Genomic DNA, 17,891 nt, shown 5'->3' with positions numbered 1-17,891 from the left:
CAAGAACTAACTTAGTTGATCTTTAAGGTGCTACTGGAAGGAATTTTTTATTAATAATAAAACAATAAAGCATAATAATATAATTTCTAATATCTGCAGTAACCAACCAACTGCACCAACCAATATTAATAAGAGAATATAATAGGTCATATTAGGTGTACAGCAACAATCATTACCATTTCTAATACACACACACCCTAGAAAGACTTTGTTTTCACTGACTATGTAATTCCTGCTTTTCTTGAGTTATTTGTTGTCTGAGCGGCAGACAATGTGCCAGACTACTTGCATTACCATAGTTTGCTGCCCTTATTGCTAGGTGAGGAATAGCCATGGATTTTATTTATCAAGCTTTCCATAGAAAAGTGTGCAACTGAGGATGTACATGTGATATTAGTAGAGTAGGCTCATGAGAATGGCTGAAAGTGTTTATTAAATGTATGTTTTATTTTTTTAGAGGGGTGACTGCCCCAGGGAGCATGATAGACATCTCCACCCCACCCCCTGGCACTACATTTTTAGGAACATTTTCCCCCTTTGCAGAGACTTGAGGAGCTCTCTTAACTGACAATCAGCTGGTGGTCAGTTACATGGAGTCTCTGCAAAGTCCCTGCCCCAATCAGCTGAAGGCGCTGAAAGCACATTTTCAAAGGAGGTTGCTGATAGCCAGCTAATCAGTGGCTACAGCACCCTCTTTTGAAAACGTTGTCACCGATGGGTGGGGAATACATCACGGCGTCATGTGATTGACTGGGGTAGGGGTGGGAGAACAGAAAGATCTGGTACCCCGACACAATCTCATCCTATGCCCCTCTTTATTGGACCTGTGCCTCTACTTTGATCAGGACTCTGGTTTTGTGTTGTGTGTTGGGCTTTTGCAAAAAATAAAAAATGTTTGGCAATGGCATGTGAGGGCTCTGCTGCTTCCAGTTCCTTTGCTGTGTGTGAGTGTATGCAAAGTTCCCTAGTGCACTCTTTCTCCACATCCCATGTTCAGAGCAGAAAGGTAATTGAGTAAGCTTGAAGGTAGTTAAATTGTAATGGTTTTAAGGCCGTACGTGGTGAATTTTAGAACCTATTGACAGTTTCAGCTGGAAAATTTCCTTCGTCTGCATTCCCTCCATTCCACCAGAAGACAGGGTAAGCTGTGACCTCAAAAGAAAGATCAGAGCTCTGCTGGTATCTGAACGGTTGTTTCCCACTCTGTGGAGTATGAGAAACCCGAGGAATGGTGTAGTTCCTTCAGCAAGAGAAGAGAAGCAGTGGTATGCTCCTTCTCAGGCCTGAGATGAAGTATTGGTATGGGAAGTACCCAAGAAGATCAAGCAGCCTACATGTTTTGCAATTTCATACATCACCATTGCGCAGTGGAGCCAAGCCATACCAAATCAGGGTTTCAATGGCTACTGTGTTGTCTAGATAATGTATGAATTTTAGCCTGTGTGTGTGCATAAAGTAGTTTTGTGAAAAAATAACACAAATGTTGGGAGAAAGGTGGATCTTGATACCAATTCAGTCACTTTTTTTTCTGTGCAGAAATCTTTATCCCAAATTTGCATCACCTTGGGCTTCTTCACCTTGTCGACCTCAAGATATAGGTAGGGTGGATGTTCGTGGGTGTGTGGTGTGTGTATGGTTAAAATTCCTAAGTGAGAGTCAGTGTCATGGGATCAGAATTAAATCGCTTTTCATTCCTTTATCTAGACTTCCATGTTCCATCTGAATATTTAACGAACATTCACATTAGGGATAAGGTGAGCAATACCGTCTTGTCCCTTTATATAAACAAAAAGTTTGCCTGTTGAAATGCATAATGCAAGTTTCTTTGAGTTGTCTATAATTTCAGCAAAAAAACTTGATTTCTAGACAGATTAAATTCTTTACTTCTCCCAGGATAATACAGTTCAGGAAAACTATTTTAACAGATACTTGTTACGTAAACAAATTAGTAGTAAGGACTATGAATATGTGAAGGACAAGAAAATTATAAGACCAGATATTTTCTACAACATTAGCTCTACAACTGCTAAATAGGTAAATTGAAATAGACGCTAGAGGGGGAAATGGATTGTTTTATTATACATGCTAGAAAAAGTGTTGGCAACATGCTTGGAGATAGGTTCACAATCTAGTTACACTCTTCCTGCTTCGTTGAAGCCAGCTGGAATTCTACCAGAGTAATTTGTCTCATAATAGCACCCTTAACTATAGGTCAATAAAAGTTTGATTGGGTTTAGTGCCTTTATGCAAACTCCTTTCTTTAAAAAGTGTTCATCTTTTTTTTTTTTTTCCTTTACAGTTGGCTGCAATAAAGCTTGGCCGCTATGGGGAAGATCTACTGTTTTATCTCTATTACATGAATGGAGGAGATGTATTACAGCTATTAGCAGCAGTAGAGCTGTATGTTCAGATTTCAGTGAATTTTGTATTAGGATACAAAGGAGACAATTATTCTGGTTATTTAAAAATTTTTAAATTGCTGTTTCAAATGCAAGTTATTTTATATGCCACATGTTAGGGAATTCCGTGCTAGCAAGAATGACACTTGAAAGGAAACAGATTTCTGCTTATATATTTCCCGCACTTGTGCTTGCATGGTGGAGAGCCTATTCTCTAATCTCTGCCAGATGATAGACAGCCATCACTCATTAGAAGGAGAATACTGGGAGTTCTTAGTGTGTGTGGGGGGGGGGATGTGTGTATGCACAGCTTTATCCTCTAGATTGAAGCCATTAACTAAAACCGTAATCTAAGCTCTCATAAATTGTCTTGCAATTTAGTTATCTTGTATTGCCTACTTCACGCTGGGCAAAAATATTTCATTAATACTTCCTAATATTACCATTGCATATAGGACAATATGTTCAATTTTTTGCTTGAGGTACTAACTTTCATAGTGGCTAGATTATTGTAGCATGTTAAAGATGTTGAGCAGCCATGTTGGCATAGAGATATATTTTGAGTTTTAAAGAAGATTAAATCAGTGGAAATTAGCCAAGCTAACAGAATCTCTTCCTTCCTGATTGGATAATATTAGATTCAACCGAGATTGGAGATACCACAAAGAAGAAAGAGTATGGATTACCAGGGCACCAGGCATGGAGCCAACAATGAAAACCAATACATATGAGAGGGGAACATACTACTTCTTTGACTGTCTTAACTGGAGAAAAGTAGCTAAGGTATTTTTCTTCTTCAGAGAAACATTTAAAAGTTGTACGTAAAATGTTTAATTTGTGCACATTCTCACTAGTATTTGTAAAATGGGGGGGGGGGCATTCAAGGCCGTGCACATTTAGGGTGGGTTGTTCTACACCAGAAATTCTGATTATGTGGAAGGAGACTCTGTTGGGACAGAGGCAGTAGCATACCAGCGTTCATTACCTTGGTTCCCTCTCAGTTCGCTGACTGTTGCCCATCTTCGGGATATCAAGATCTCCTAGTTAAGTCGAAACTGTGTTCCTTCTTTTCAACTTGCTTCAGCCTTTGATTGTCCCCTCGTTGCGTAAGTGATTGAAACATATTAAGACTATTGTCATGGGGATAATTACATAAGGATGACATCCATCAACCAGCTTCGTAGAAAGCCTGTGGGGTTTTGATTTCACATTCTAGAAATGGCTCTTAAAGCAATAGTTCATTCACCTTAGGAGGAGGTCTGATTTGTACCTTTCTGTGAATCTTGGTTGAAATGTAAATGGAGTGGTAAAATGCAGTTTATTTTGTCACAAATCTATATATCGGCCGTGGGGAACCACTGCTTAGGCCCAAGCAGGGTATCATCTGCAGCATGCAGAATCTGTTGCTAAGAGGTAACCAGGGACACTCTGGGCACTGTGACTCATATCCTACTTCCCTTTTTCTGTATACCCGGCTTGAAGTTAAGCTTGGGATGCAAAGGAGCATTTTTCTTTCTCAACTGCAGCTATTCAAATTGGGCTGCCAAGGGGGGGGGGGAATTCTTAGGAGGTGCATCTTAAAATCAAGCCATACCTGCGAAAGGAGGAAGGAAATCGCATGTGGATTACCTTACATGTAGTATTTGTTGACTGAGTACAGAATCAGTAATAGATATTTTGTATAAATGAGGACATTTCTCTCCAGACAGCTCACAGTCTAAAGACAGGAGAAGAAACAACTTAAATCTTGGAATAATTGCTTACACAAGATGGGAGAGAGAGGCATGTCCTAGCCAACATAGCAGGAAGCTTGAATGGCTAGGAGTTGGTCTTGCTCCCTGTGGACACGAGAAGGAATTTGAGTGTGACTTTGTATCTTTGAAAAATGTTGTTTTTGTAATTTTGAACTGAACTGAATGTTATCTATCAGTAATTTTGAATTGAACTGAATGTTATCTATCCTGAACGTGTGCTGCGATACAAATTGTAGGTAAATAAACCATTGTTTAAAAGAATTGGATGAGAAAATACTGTATAGCTATTTCAGATCACCAGGAAACATTAGACTTTTTCTTGTTCGCCTTCATCACAGAAAGATGAATGGTGTGTTTGGATGCCATCTTGCCTTTAAAATCTTAAGCTTAATGGGTATTCCTAAACATGCTGGCAAGTGCAAACCTGCATTTGATTGCTACTGTTAGTACACATAACATGCAGATCCGATACTGAGATGGACAGGAAAGCTCTTTCTTTCAGAGAACTCTGATCCAAAGAACTGCCAGAGCTTAAAAATCTACACTGAGTACACACTTCAACATGTGTGTTTTACTTATAAAGCTCTGAACGTGTTGAGGCATAAGTAAAGGCCTTCCTGCTCTCATATTCCCCCCTAGTAAGATCTTCTGCAGAAGTCTTGCTCTTTGTTCCCATCCTTTCATAGGTAAGTTAAGCGGCCATGAAGAACAAAACCTTTTATTTGGCAACCCTCTGACTATGAATAGTACTCCCTTGCTTTATTCCTCATGGGCCTGTGTTATTTATGTTTTAAGCATCCAGATCTTTCTGTACATGGATTTTCCCCCCATCTCTCAGCTGCAGTCCATCACAGCCCCCAGAAAGATGCTCCTGAGGGTCAGTGCATTGCATCACGGGAGAAATGGGAAATTCCTGCATGTGAGCCTTCTGCTCACACATGGGACAATTTGGAGCCAATCCATTTGGAGCCAGTTTGGAGCTCCCACACACGCCACTGCGGTGGAGCTGCAAGGCGATATTGCTGGCAAACATTTTTCTTTCGTTATTTATAATCTGCCCTGAGATCACTGAAGTGGAAAGGGGCAGAATATATAGAGAAATAAAAATAAATAAATAGATGTCTGCCTATCATCTGGAGTCAAAATAAAAAAATTCCTTCCAGTAGCACCTTAAAGACCAACTAAGTTAGTTCTTGGTATGAGCTTTCATGTGCATGCACACTTCTTCAGATACACACATATGAAGTGTGCATGCACACGAAAGCTCATACCAAGAACTAACTTAGTTGGTCTTTAAGGTGCTACTGTAAGGAATTTTTTTATTTTGACTATGGCAGACCAACACGGCTACCTATCTGTATCATCTGGAGGTAGTTCTTACCAGCTACAGGTGACCAGGTGACTGACTGGCTTTACATTCCAGATATATCCTTTAGTAGAATTTAAAACTACAGTACATCATTTTCACTTCACAAGTTGCTGCTTCTTCATCGTCAAGAATGCCTTCCCCTGCCTCCTTATAAAAGAGCTTGTAGGGGAAATGTAATTTATAGTCCCGCACCTCCCAAAATTTAGAATATGTTATGCATTCTGCACATCTGCAGAATGTGGCAAAGAAGAAAAAAAGTAAAATGGGGGGGAATAGTAGATGGACAATTTTGGGAAAACACTTTAAAGTTTGTATGTAGCGTTTTACCATGATCCTCCAGAGCAGATTTTGAGGTTGCAAGGAGTCTTTCTGCATGAGTGGAAGTTCATTGGCATTATGTTGGGTTCTGCCGTAAGTTTTAAAGTAGCTACTGGAGAGTTTTTGTAAAGCCAATTTCAAAAGTGAAGGCTGCTGCTGCTGCAGAATATTTATTTTCCCCTCACCATCGTAATATAAAAGGAGACAAGGCCAAGAGAAGATTAGCTTATTTGGTCAAGAGAAAATCTAGCAGATTTTATTTCCCCCTGAAGCAACATTTTTCTTTGGGTTACACATGACCTTATAGAATTTAGTGGGCCATCTGCTGATAATGAAGTGATTGTCTTTTTTATTTGGTTTCTAGGAGTTTCATCTGGAATATGACAAGCTAGAAGAAAGGCCTCATCTGCCATCCACCTTCAACTACAACCCTGCTCAGCAAGCCTTCTAAAGACTTCCCTTGTCTTGGGGTATGGCTGTCTCAGCACAATACTCAACATAACTGCAAAACTGATGTGGCTCAGGCATCCTGGTTTTAATTCCTTATGAGGATCTGGCAATTGGCTCATGCAAAAGGGTCACCATTTGAAGTCCTGCCTTACTAATTATGTGCTGCCCAACAACTAAATTTATAATTTGTTTTTCTTTAGTTTGAGCAGGGTCGGATTTAAATATTTTTTTTTTTTACTTTTTTTTTGCCAGCAGACAAGCTTGGGTCTGTAAAGACAAGCAAGTACACTGACAAAAGTTTACCACTTAGTTTCCAAATTGTAAAAAAAGGAAAAAAAGAAACAAGAAATAGACAATAAAATTTGCATTGTTCATTGTAGCACTCTTGGTAATAAAAAAAAAATGTTTGTGCATTTTTATGTGAAGATCCTTCTCGTATTTCATTTGGAAAGATGAGCAAGGTCTGCTTCCTTCATTTTACTTCCCCTTCAGTTTTTGAAAAGGCAGTTTTCGCCAACTTAATGCAAGAATATCTGACTGTTTAGAAGAAAGATATTGCCACAACCTTTGGTTCATTTCCAGGGTTGTGTGTTACTGAGCTTCATCTTTCCAGAATGAGCAAAACACTGTCCAGTCTTTGTTACGATTTTGTAATAAATGTGTACATTTTTTTTAAATTTTTGGACATCACATGAATAAAGGTATGTATGTACGAATGTGTATATATTATATATATGACATCTATTTTGGAAAATGTTTGCCCTGCTGTACCTCATTTTTAGGAGGTGTGCATGGATGCAATATATGAAAACGGGACATTCTGGAACTGCTGGTCAGGGGACGTCTTTGTCGCCCTGTGCACTAAAGGGCCAGATTTCAGCAGCCAAGGACATCCATACCCAAGTGAATGTGATGGGACTTAACGAAGTGAACTGAGACAATTCACTCTGGCTGTTTGAACAGCAGCGTTTCATAGGAAGAGAAAAAAAAAAGATCAATCTTGTATTTTCTGACCACATAAAGGCTTCTTCTCTTTGTAATAAAGTAGAAAAGCTCTCCTCACTGCAGTGTTGACTTTGATTTGAGATTGTGATATCACTTCTTCAACGATGAGAAAAATATGGAAAAAAAGTTGAAGTATTAAAACATACTAAGCTATAAAGTGTTTGTGGCACTTAAAAGGAAGAGTCTTTTCGCTGCTGGAGCTTCATTGAATAAGAGTCGCATACGTTTCCACTGTAGGTCTGAATTCGTGATCAAACCTTGTTAATGTCAGAACAGGCTGACGTAATAATAGAACAATGTATTTTTAGCAATGGGGTAAGATGGGCAATCATGGAAGATGGTCCAAAAATTCACATTGAAATAACTTTCTTTTTGTCATGAGTATGTTGTTTAAACTTTTTGAGCAGAGAAGGTACATTTCGTTTAATGGCTATTTTTTCCCCTGGAGGTTCAAATCTAAATAAACCAACATGAAAAGCATTTAATTTGTGAAAGGCACTGTAACTATTCTCTAGGCAAAGGGAAAAAGGGGATAGTGTGTATCCTTTTTTCTTAACACATAATTCAGTCAACTGTGAATTATATTGCAATCGGATATTATAAGTTGTTACAACTTATCTGAAGTTACCAAAGTGGGAAAAGACAGCAAAATAATGTCGAGAGAAATGTTTAGTTTAAAACTTTTTTCTATATAGCGCAAAATAAATTTGTTAGCTCTTTTCTCAAGCGACTTTGGGAAATCAGCTGCTAGTAACATTGCTATGTTTTCTGTATCAGGTGTACAGCAAATATAAATTCTACATTTTTATATGTATTTTGGGTTAATGACAGACATAAAAATATAAAATGACAACTTATCATCTTCTTCTTATTTAAAACAAAGTGCTTCCTCAGCCAGTTAAGGCTGGTAACTTACACCATGACAAATACTGCTTAGTTGCTTGGTTTTGTTTCTCAGTTATTCAATACATTTGTGTTATTTACAAAGACCTTTAAAAGGGATGGGATTGGAAATATTCTCCACATTCTATTAATTTGTGAAACATAGAGCATTACCATAGAAGTCTCCACAACACACACACACACACACACACACACACACATGTAACGTCAGCACTGGCACATTTTGTGGTGTCAAAATGATCTCTCTCATTTTATGCTGGACCCCATGCGTTCAAATGTTCCTGTTGCATTATAGTTTGGGATGATTGCTAGGCATGAACTACTCTCCTGCAATGTGCCCTAATAAATGATGTTGCTGTTTCAAAGGGCCTGTTTTAAAATACTTCTAAGTATAACTTTAGATGCACTTTATGGTGGCCTAATTCACAGTATTGTACATGATCAAAACTTGGAAATGGATAAAGCAAGAACAGGATGTTGATGCTGGATGCTAATATAATAAAGCATTACATGCTGCCAAGAACAGAATTCTACTTTAGACTATCATTGTTACGGAGCTGAGAATAGGTAGTAGTGGTTTATAAAACCATTGTGCCCTTCACATTCACACATTTGATCTATTTAACATTGAATTTAATATTATGAACAAAATGCTTGTGCACGAGAAAAATAGAAGACTGCCACAGGATTAAATATCTGCCTCTTAATTTCTTTTGAAAGAGAGCTGTAATTTAATGCTATTTTAATGATCCTTTATGCCAAATTGAGGAACAACTAGGTATAAGTCAAGTATTCCCTATTAGATAAACCTAAATGGACACATTGCTGTGTTTTTAAATATAGCTCTCATGTCATCGTTCTGGTTACAGAAGGGTGAAACTGGGCATTATCTATTTGCTCCAGAACAGTCCCAGTAATAACAGCAGGACTTGAACTGAAGTCAGCGAGTTGCTGAACTCCTGCCTACATCAAGTTCATATTGACAGATAAACGACAGCAATTCCATAGTGATTTGTGCAGTCCTATAAATACTACTGTTGGCCAGTTTTGATGGTGAAATTTCGCTTGCATTACAATTCACAAGGTAAGTTGAAAAACAACATATCTTTCTCAATGGTGGGAAGGTTTAATTGTTTCCAAATTAGTCCTATATGCACTTACTTTCCTTTCTATATGTAAACCTCACTTATTGGCAGGGTACAGATTTTTTAGATTTTAGAATGCTGCTTTTTACTTAATGACCATCATATCCCTATCCTGCAGAATACATAAATGGGCACTACCAAATTGTGTTTCATTTTTTAAAAAAGAAAAGATGCTGACGCCGCAATAGAGGGAGCAGAGCTAATTAGGTTAAAGAAGGGGCTGGGTACATTTATTTATAGTAAATAAGGAACTTGGAACAACTTGCAAATAGTTCCCAGGCAGTTTCTAATCAAGTGTTAGACCTGCTTAGTTTCAGCAGTACAACTTTTATGATGTGTGCTCATCACCCAAAGAATGGTCTGAAGTGGCCATGAGCGAATTTAGGTTGAATTCACAAATATTCTATTAACAGTTAAAAAATTGCAGAATATAGTTTTGCATGGTATTTAAGTCAGGGGTGACTAACCTGTGGGCTATATGGTCCACCAGGAGGTTTTAAGTGGCCTATGGGGAACCTTCCAACAATTCAGTAGCTTTAAAAAATACTTTTCCGATTTACCCCCTTTTTCTGTTTTACACAGCTGTTTAGTTCCATTGGGTTTGCTCATGTGCCCTTTGTTATATTGGGAGTCACTTCCATTTCTGGGGGGCTTATTTTAAAGTCTGTTGTATGATCTCTGTCTGAGGATGCTTCAGTTTTTGGATGTGACATCAATAGTCCCACTCAAAGAATTGTAGAGTTGGAAGGGGCCGCAGGCATCATCTAGTCCCACCCCCTGCAAAGCAGGATCCTGCCCACAGCCATCCCTGGGTAGGCTTGGACCACCAACCTTCTGGTTAACAGCCAGATCCACTGGCCCATTGTTTTGCTATACCATCGGCAGCTGAAGACTTGACGATCTGCCCTGCCTGCTGCCCAATTCACCACAGCTGGGAAAAAACCGAATAGGCAGTAAGTAGCACCTCTTGAATATATTGGTGAGCAAATGAAAATGAAGTTGGAGGAGGGAAGAAGGAGCAGAAATGGAATTCATGGAAGCAAAAACCAAATCTGGAAGGAATAAGTTAATAACAAAATTGATTTGCAGGAAGTAAGCAGAATGAATGAAAACAAGGGAATGAAATTGAGGGCAAAAAGGAAGAAATGAATAACATCATTTCCCCCTTTTTTTGGGGGGGGGGGAGAGTTCTGCCTCAGCCATGTCTAGTTTTCTATGTGGCCTCGTAAGCTTTGATAATGGGTCAAAGTACTGCATAGAACATTGGATAGCTTGGAGGGGCACCTGATTTTCTGAGTGATTGCTTGTCCTGGTGTTTGACACCATGGCAAGAGCACAAACGGTTCTGCTTAAGTCCCATCAAAAACAAGGGCACTTGTTAGCTTTTACTGATGTCCTTGATTTTGATGGGATAATAATGACTGACTGCCTCTCTCTGGACAAGTTCTGTGCAGTCAGGAAGGCATTTCTGCTTAGGTTGAAAGAATAGTTTAGGGAAGGGGTTGGCTGCTGTGCATTGTGGGACTCTGCTCTCGTCAGTTGAGTGTCTTCCCATAACCCATTTGCTCTGCTTTTGTAACTTGCTGCTTTCTAGATGAACCTGCTGAGTGGATGTTCTTGTGTTATGGAGCAGGCATTGGACTAGATCGGATGTTCCCGATGTGAAGTCTACATTCCTCCACTTCCCTCAGGGCCATAGCTGTCAATTTTCAGATTTGAAAATAAGGGATCAGCAGCCTCACCTGTTCCAGGGACAGTCTACGGAATATCTAACAATCCAGGATAGCAGTGGGGGAAGCAGCAGGAAACTGCGCTGGAATAAGGGAATTTCCTGCAAAAAAAGGGAAGGTTGACAGCTATGCTCAGAGCTGTCTTTGCCAAGTTACCATTTTTGCCTGGAGCACTGTAGAGGGTTGGGAGAGGAAGTTCGAAGAGTGTTGCTCCTCCCTAGTTCCTCTTCCGGTTCTCTGTGGTTCTGAGCTGAGAATGCCACCTGAGAGGAAGGAAGCTTCCTCTATTCCTGATCGCAGCCACCAGAATGGAAGGTGAGATAGCATTTTGGAAGTAGTTGTGTAAGAAAGTAAGGTGGGAAGGAGAAGCCTAACTGGGTACCAAGGATAAGGAAAAGGAACAGAATTTGTGTGTTTTGTTTTTTCCTTTTCCTGAAGGTGAGGGTGTGTGCCCCCCCCAGGGGGGTCTGTTTTTGAATTTTGGGTTTCCACCCTCTCTGGGGAGACGTCTTGCATATTATCGTCCTCCCTCTGGGGGTGTCTGTGTTCAAAGCTGTCCCTGTTCTCTGGGCACCTGTAGGCTTGTTTCCCTCTTCTTGGGGAGCCGTTCCACTTGTTTTTCCTTCCCATTTGGTGTTCTGTAACTCTTGGTTCGCCAACCCTTTGGAATCTTTGGGGGAAGTCTTCCATTTGGCTTCCCCTTCTTCTGGCCGGCCAACCTGTCTCCCAACACCGAAGAAATGCACACGGAGTACAAGCTAGCAAGGGGACACCCCCAACGATCCGTGGCTAGGTGTGCCTCCTCAAGGCCCCGGCAGCCATTTTGTGACTGGCAAAGCCCCTTAAGCCATTTCCCAGTGGGGCTACTAAAACCTTTTGAAAACTTCACATGTACCCACTGGCCCAGATGAATTGGGGACCCATGGATTAGATAAATTGGAAAGTTTGTGCCCATTCTAACGGATTATCCCTATGGCTTCTTGATTTATCTTTATCTCCCATCCACCCCCATAGGAAAAATCTGAGTGAGGAAAAAATCCTTCATTTTTGTGTATTTTAAACATAGTAATGCTTTTAAGAGTGGGTCATATGCATGTGGGACCAGCAGTCGTTTCAAATGTTTATATGCTACTCGTGTGTCCTTTGTGTACAGTGATTTATTCGCAGTATTTTTCGCTTATAGAAGGCACTAACTTTAAATGAAAACGGCTGGTTCTGAAGCAAGCAATTCCATTTATTTTAGTAACTATACTCTTAAATGTTCTGGTTTGGCGACTACATCCTCCTGATCTCAGCAGATAGCTTTCAGCATTTTTAGTATTTTCTTCTTCCTAAAAGTCTGTTTAATTTGCTGAGGTTGGAGCCGATTTCTAAATAAAAAAAATACTAAAAAGATGTAAGCCGAGAACCAGTGTTTAAATTAGCTTTGGTACTGTTCCCATAAGCTGACCTACGTACCGTTTAATGTATATTTACATGGACTAAAATTTAAACGTAAATTTGACTAGCAGCCTTCCTTTATCCATTAATTCTTCAAACTAAATATTACGACGGTGGCTAAAATGAAACATGGGACACGGTGTCCTGGCTTTAAACTTTCATTTCAAGGGGATTTTGTTTTCAAATTATTAAAAGGCCTTAATAATGTAAATTGTGCCTGGATTGCTTTTATGGAAACTGCATACACCAAGTCCCTCTGGAATTAATTTGATGCAAGTCCCTGCGATTTCTCTGGATTGTAAGAAAAAGCAACACTTGTAATTGGTTTGGAAGGAAGAAAGACGCTGTGTGTCAACAGAGTGCTGAGAATCTTCACGTTTGATTTACTTGCTGTGTCCAGGTATAGTAAAACAAGGAACTCTCATACCTATCTGCAAGGTACATTTGGATATTAATGCGAGCTGATGGGAAAAAAGAAAAACAAGGTAATGTTTTCTCCAATTAGCTTCCGTCCCATTACTTCATTTTTACCCACTCCTATAAAGTAGTTGGTGGGTTTTCCTTTTCTTTATCATTGTAGCTATTCTGTGTTAATAGGTGTATATTATATTGTTGTAACCAGCACTGGGGCTGAAAACATATATAAATACATTGTAAAACTTTTAAATGAAGCAAGTGATTAAAATGTAGAAAGTGATTAAAATGTAGTATTAGGAAGAACTCCACTGAGCCACCTATTTGGGAGAGATGCTAAAATCATTTGCCATGAGGCTACATTCCAGATAAGGTTTTTTTACATAACTTACGGCGTTATTTAGTAATCAAAACAATGAGAAGATATACGAAACTGAGGCAAATGCTAGTCAGAACTAGCTCTTTAGCTGCAGACTTCTACATTCCTTTAAACTCATTTATCTTTCTCCGGTTCTCAACATACAAAGATTATCTTTTCCTCCCTGTTGGACATACGCCATCATCTATCACACAGATTTTGGTTTTTCTTCAAGTTCCTTTATAATCGCTATCAGACTGTAATCAGGTCAGCTTTGACAGGCACCATTTATGTATTGTTGCCATCGCCAACTCATTACTTCCCATCTTGTAGTTTATGCAAATTTCTTTATATTGAAATAAAGAAATGTGCATGTGCCATGCATGATATTTAACTGTACTGCATTCCCCACTCTCAGATTTGTTTAGATTGCTTTAAATTATCTGGGGGCATAACAGCATTGCTTCCCTTCCTTCTCTTGATTCCACTCATGATTTACCTCTTCGAACACAGGTGTGTTTTCCAGAGCTTGAAAGCCCTGAATTTTTAGTTAGAGAAACTTTTAGGCATCATCTTAAAAGTTCCCTAAACTAGACATATTCATAAAGCAAATGTTAGCCTATGGGTTTTGTTTTGTGTTATCATTTTAAAAATATTACCTCTTATCACACAGGATTTAACACGGTGCTGATATAATTAGCGCACCGACCCCTCTCACTCTCCAGGCTTCAGCGAAAGCCTGCATTCGCCCCATAGGACACACACACATTTCCCCTTCATTTTTGGAGGGGAAAAAGTGCGTCCTATAGGGCGAAAAATACGGTATGTTACATCATTGAAAAGCTTGAGATGTTCAATGTGAATGCCATCTAGCCAGCTTAAGATTCGTCCTTTCAATAGCAGTTCATTAGTACAGACACAGGTTGGAATCCTAAACATACAGAGAAGCAAACCCCCACTGAACACAGTGTAACTTCTGAGTACACATGCTTAAGAGTTGCTCTACATTTGGAGTAGCTGACATAGTGCCCTCCAGACTTTCATCAGTCACAGCCAGCATGGCCAACAGTCAAAAGAGTTGATGTGAATTGTAGTTCAACATCTGGAGAGCACTATATCTACCCCTGCTTTACATATTTGAAAACATCTGAAGTTAAACACTAGCTGGGTGATGAGGATTCCTTCTAAATCCCCAGTGTTGCTGCCCTTAAAATGTAGGGCCCCAACTATTTTGCCAGTCGTGATTCATCACCAGAATACAGAAGCTCCAGCCATAGCTTAGTGATCCCAGTTTCATCTTCCATTTAAAAGAGGCAGCTGAGAGCCAACCCAGTCAAGAGTTGGCCATACTGAGTTAAGATAGACAAGTAGCAAGGTTCCTATGCCCATCCCAAGGGACATGGCAGCCTTACTCTGCCTCCAAACTCACTCTATTAAAACTTGTGGTTTTTTCAGCTGCCTCTCTTTTCCAATGTTTCCAACGTCTTCAGGATGGGACCGCCATCTGGATTTTCACTCAAGCTGTGGCTTTGCCATTGGAGCACTAGCAAGGAGAAAGCTTGAAAGTCCTTGCAGCTTAATGTCTATCATTATCTCTTCTCCTTGCCCCATTTACTGTTGATGTGATTAGCCTTGCATTGCTATGAGGGAGGTTGGGGGTGATTTATGAAGTGGTGTGCTGGGTAAATAACCAGCAGGTACATGAATGAGTTCATTTGACTGATCCCTCTTTCCCCCCTTCTTGAGCTATTTTCTTCAGTTCTTCTGATGTTACAGAGGAAGCATAGGATGCTAGCTAGCTCCATTGATGTAAAGATCCAAGGTTGATGTGGTGGTCTTTAATATGACCATGGGGCTGCCTTGCCCAGCTTTCTAGGAATGGTTATACAGGAGAGCTGCTCCTTTTGCAAAAGTTTAGCTATGCCAGTTTGTTTTATACTGTACTAAAACAGTTCTTTTGAACAAGAACTGCAAAAATGGCTAAATCTTGCGTTAACCAGATGTTAGTGCAAATCTCTACAGATTCATTCAGAAGGTTTTGAGAGATTGTCTCAATGAGCTTATCTCTGCAAGCTTCCAGTAACTGCATATTGTCATGTTCTGAAGACAATTTTCTGGAATTATGAACCTTCCTCATAATACTATGTACTGTATATGCTTCCTGTACTGCATTGCAGAAGTTGTAGGGGTGCACATATCATGTACAGATAGAAAGATTACTTTTCTCTGGAAACATCGGAGCCTTGTGGCATCTTAAAGGTGAGAAATGTTATTTAATATGGCCATAAGATGAAATCTCAGGCTATAATAAATTTGTTACGCAGTTGCTTGTGTGAATAGCAGGTGAAAGGGAGAATCGTGGGGTCATTTATTGACTTTTTTGGGGTGGCATGAAAAGCAAATCATTAAACAAAACCTAAAAATGGAGCACTGGGGAAAAGAAGGAAACTTCCATGCTGTAGGTTACAATACCTTGACATTTTCTGCCATATATCTTTATATGAAACTTATTAAATGTCTGGGGGATTGCCTCATCACATCTCTTCCCCCACCCTGACAAAGAGCAGATTCAGAGGAGGGGAAGGGTTAAATTCCCTCTACATGGCTGAGCCTCCAGTGTCTGCAATCTGTGTTGCATCTTCAATGCAAAGACATCTCCTTTGGTCCTTAGTTTTGGGTTGCAGGCCTAGTTAGATGCTTTTCTTTGAATACTTCCACACTCCACATCCAGTGCTGAACTGTGGCCTGTAAAAATCCACTTTGAACTCATGCTTCCTTATGACTTGGTCGGTCCACGTTGATTCCTGACACTGTTGACTTTTAGATTTAAAACAAAACCCGCACATGTGTTCTTGAACAAAAGTCCAGGAAGCGAAGTTGCATTCTGAAGGAACTGCAGTAGTCAGCTGAGTTCACAGAAAGGGGGAATCTATAATATAGCGGCCAGCTCAAGTGATAAAGTGGTTATTGACTGCCTGTAGTGTACTGCTGGGCTCTCGTCGTGAGAAATTAAGTGTCATGGCTTCTGTTGTTAAGGATGAAGAATGCTGATGGGCTGCTGAGCGGGAAGCAGCGTTCTGTATCATGCAGCAGTGTGTGTGTGTGTGTGTGTGTGTGTGTGTAAGTTACGTACCAAGGCTGGTCCAGCTCTACCTCTGCTTCTCCATCCATCAGATCTTCTTAAGAGACGCAAGTTGGATTTAGCTCAGGCTTGTGTGCAAATAGGAACATCTACTGGATTAGCAGTGCCCATCCAGATTACGCCTCTGGTCTCCCCGCTCCCACTGCCCAATAAAAGCATGGTGGACTTTTCCAGAGCCCATGATCTCCAGTGTGGAGGAATGGGTTAGAGTGCTAGACTAGGAACTATAGTTTACCCTCCACAGTTGCAATTCCTAGCACCCTTAACTATAAATTTCCATGTTTCTCGGGCGAGGGGCGTGCTTTAAATGTATGGTTTGTATGCAGCCGCCTACAGTTCAAAGCACTGCTTAATTCGATGCCCTCCCACTGCTGCCAGGAAATCTGGATCCCAAATCTGGGGGTGCCACCACAGGGAAGACCCTCTCCCCACTGAGCACTTGGTGGGGAATGTGTTGTGGCTGCTGCTGTTGCAGTTCCCTTATCTTGCCACAGGGAGTTTGCCTGACCCCTCTACTGTTCCCTCTCCTGTTGTAGGCCTGATGAGGCAAATGGCGGTGACTGCCTTGGGTGGCAGACTCTGGACAGTTGGGAAGGCTGGCAGATCCACACCTGAGGGAGATAGATTCAGCTGCTGTAAACCAAGCCCCTTTGCTGGGTCTATCTCCCACAGTAGGGTTGCCATATGCCTGGAATTTCCTGGACATAGCTGGCAATTGGCCTTCAGGAGCAGTGTCCTGGCAGAAATTGCTGAAAAGTCCAGGAAAAGCCATGTCAGCAGTGTCTTTTTTGGCAATTTTCCTTAAAAATAGCTCAAAAACTTCCTCCTTTTTTGAGATTTTGCAAAAAAAGCCCAACAACTTTTCCGTCCAGATTTTCACTTTTTGAAATATGGCAGCCCTATCCCTCAGGGAAGAAAAAGGAAAAAGCAGTCACTAGAGAGGCAGGGGCATGCCTGTGAACCAACCAATGTGTGTCATTTTCTGGTTTGCCTCAGGCAGCAAAACATCTTGGGCTGGCCCTGGCTTGGATTGGAGAAATATTTAACCCAATCAGAGGCAGGAGTTGAGGCGTCCTGTGATGAACTCTCTTCCATTAAACCCAGGCCACCAGTTCCCAGAATCTCTTTTCCCTCTGTTTCATTACTGCTAGTAGCAATTCCTGCCACTGGGTTTTTGTATATTCGGCTTTTTGTTTTTGAGCAGACTCTTGGGATCGTACTGCTGTGTTTATTTGTTGGAGTTGCTTTAGATTCCCTTCATTGTAAGGACATTTTGGTTGTTTTATCCCATGGCTGTTGTTGTTCTGTAGCCCTAAAGCCCAGGGCGTGGATAGGGGGACGTTCTCGAGAGAGATACTATCCATTGCGCAGGGGAGAAAAAACGAGGTTCCCCCGCCGCTGCCCAGGTGGACTGTGTAGTTTGAGCTGATCTTGCCCGGGAACCTGATTTGCCATTTGAACGAT

At 40.6% G+C, this 17,891-nt stretch overlaps 1 protein-coding gene across 7 annotated transcripts in view; it reads left to right on the top strand.

Annotated features, from left to right (window-relative positions):
* CNOT2 (CCR4-NOT transcription complex subunit 2) overlaps nt 1-7,352 on the top strand; it is a 56,748-nt gene extending 49,396 nt beyond the window's left edge. For 6 of the 7 annotated variants that reach the window (XM_083463604.1, XM_083463605.1, XM_083463606.1 and 3 more), the window contains 5 exons: nt 1,537-1,598; nt 1,705-1,754; nt 2,300-2,400; nt 3,038-3,182; nt 6,205-7,352. In XM_083463604.1, coding sequence (XP_083319730.1) covers nt 1,537-1,598; nt 1,705-1,754; nt 2,300-2,400; nt 3,038-3,182; nt 6,205-6,291 — 445 coding nt within the window. In that variant the 3' untranslated portion in view covers nt 6,292-7,352. The remainder of the gene's footprint in view (nt 1-1,536; nt 1,599-1,704; nt 1,755-2,299; nt 2,401-3,037; nt 3,183-6,204) is intronic. The other variant, XM_083463610.1, reaches the window with a different exon arrangement.
* The last annotated feature ends 10,539 nt before the right edge of the window (nt 7,353-17,891 follow it).

The sequence above is a fragment of the Podarcis liolepis genome, assembly GCF_965112155.1.
Source record: "Podarcis liolepis genome assembly, chromosome: 10".
Classification (NCBI taxonomy): domain Eukaryota; kingdom Metazoa; phylum Chordata; class Lepidosauria; order Squamata; family Lacertidae; genus Podarcis; species Podarcis liolepis.
This window is presented reverse-complemented; position numbering and strand designations above follow the sequence as displayed.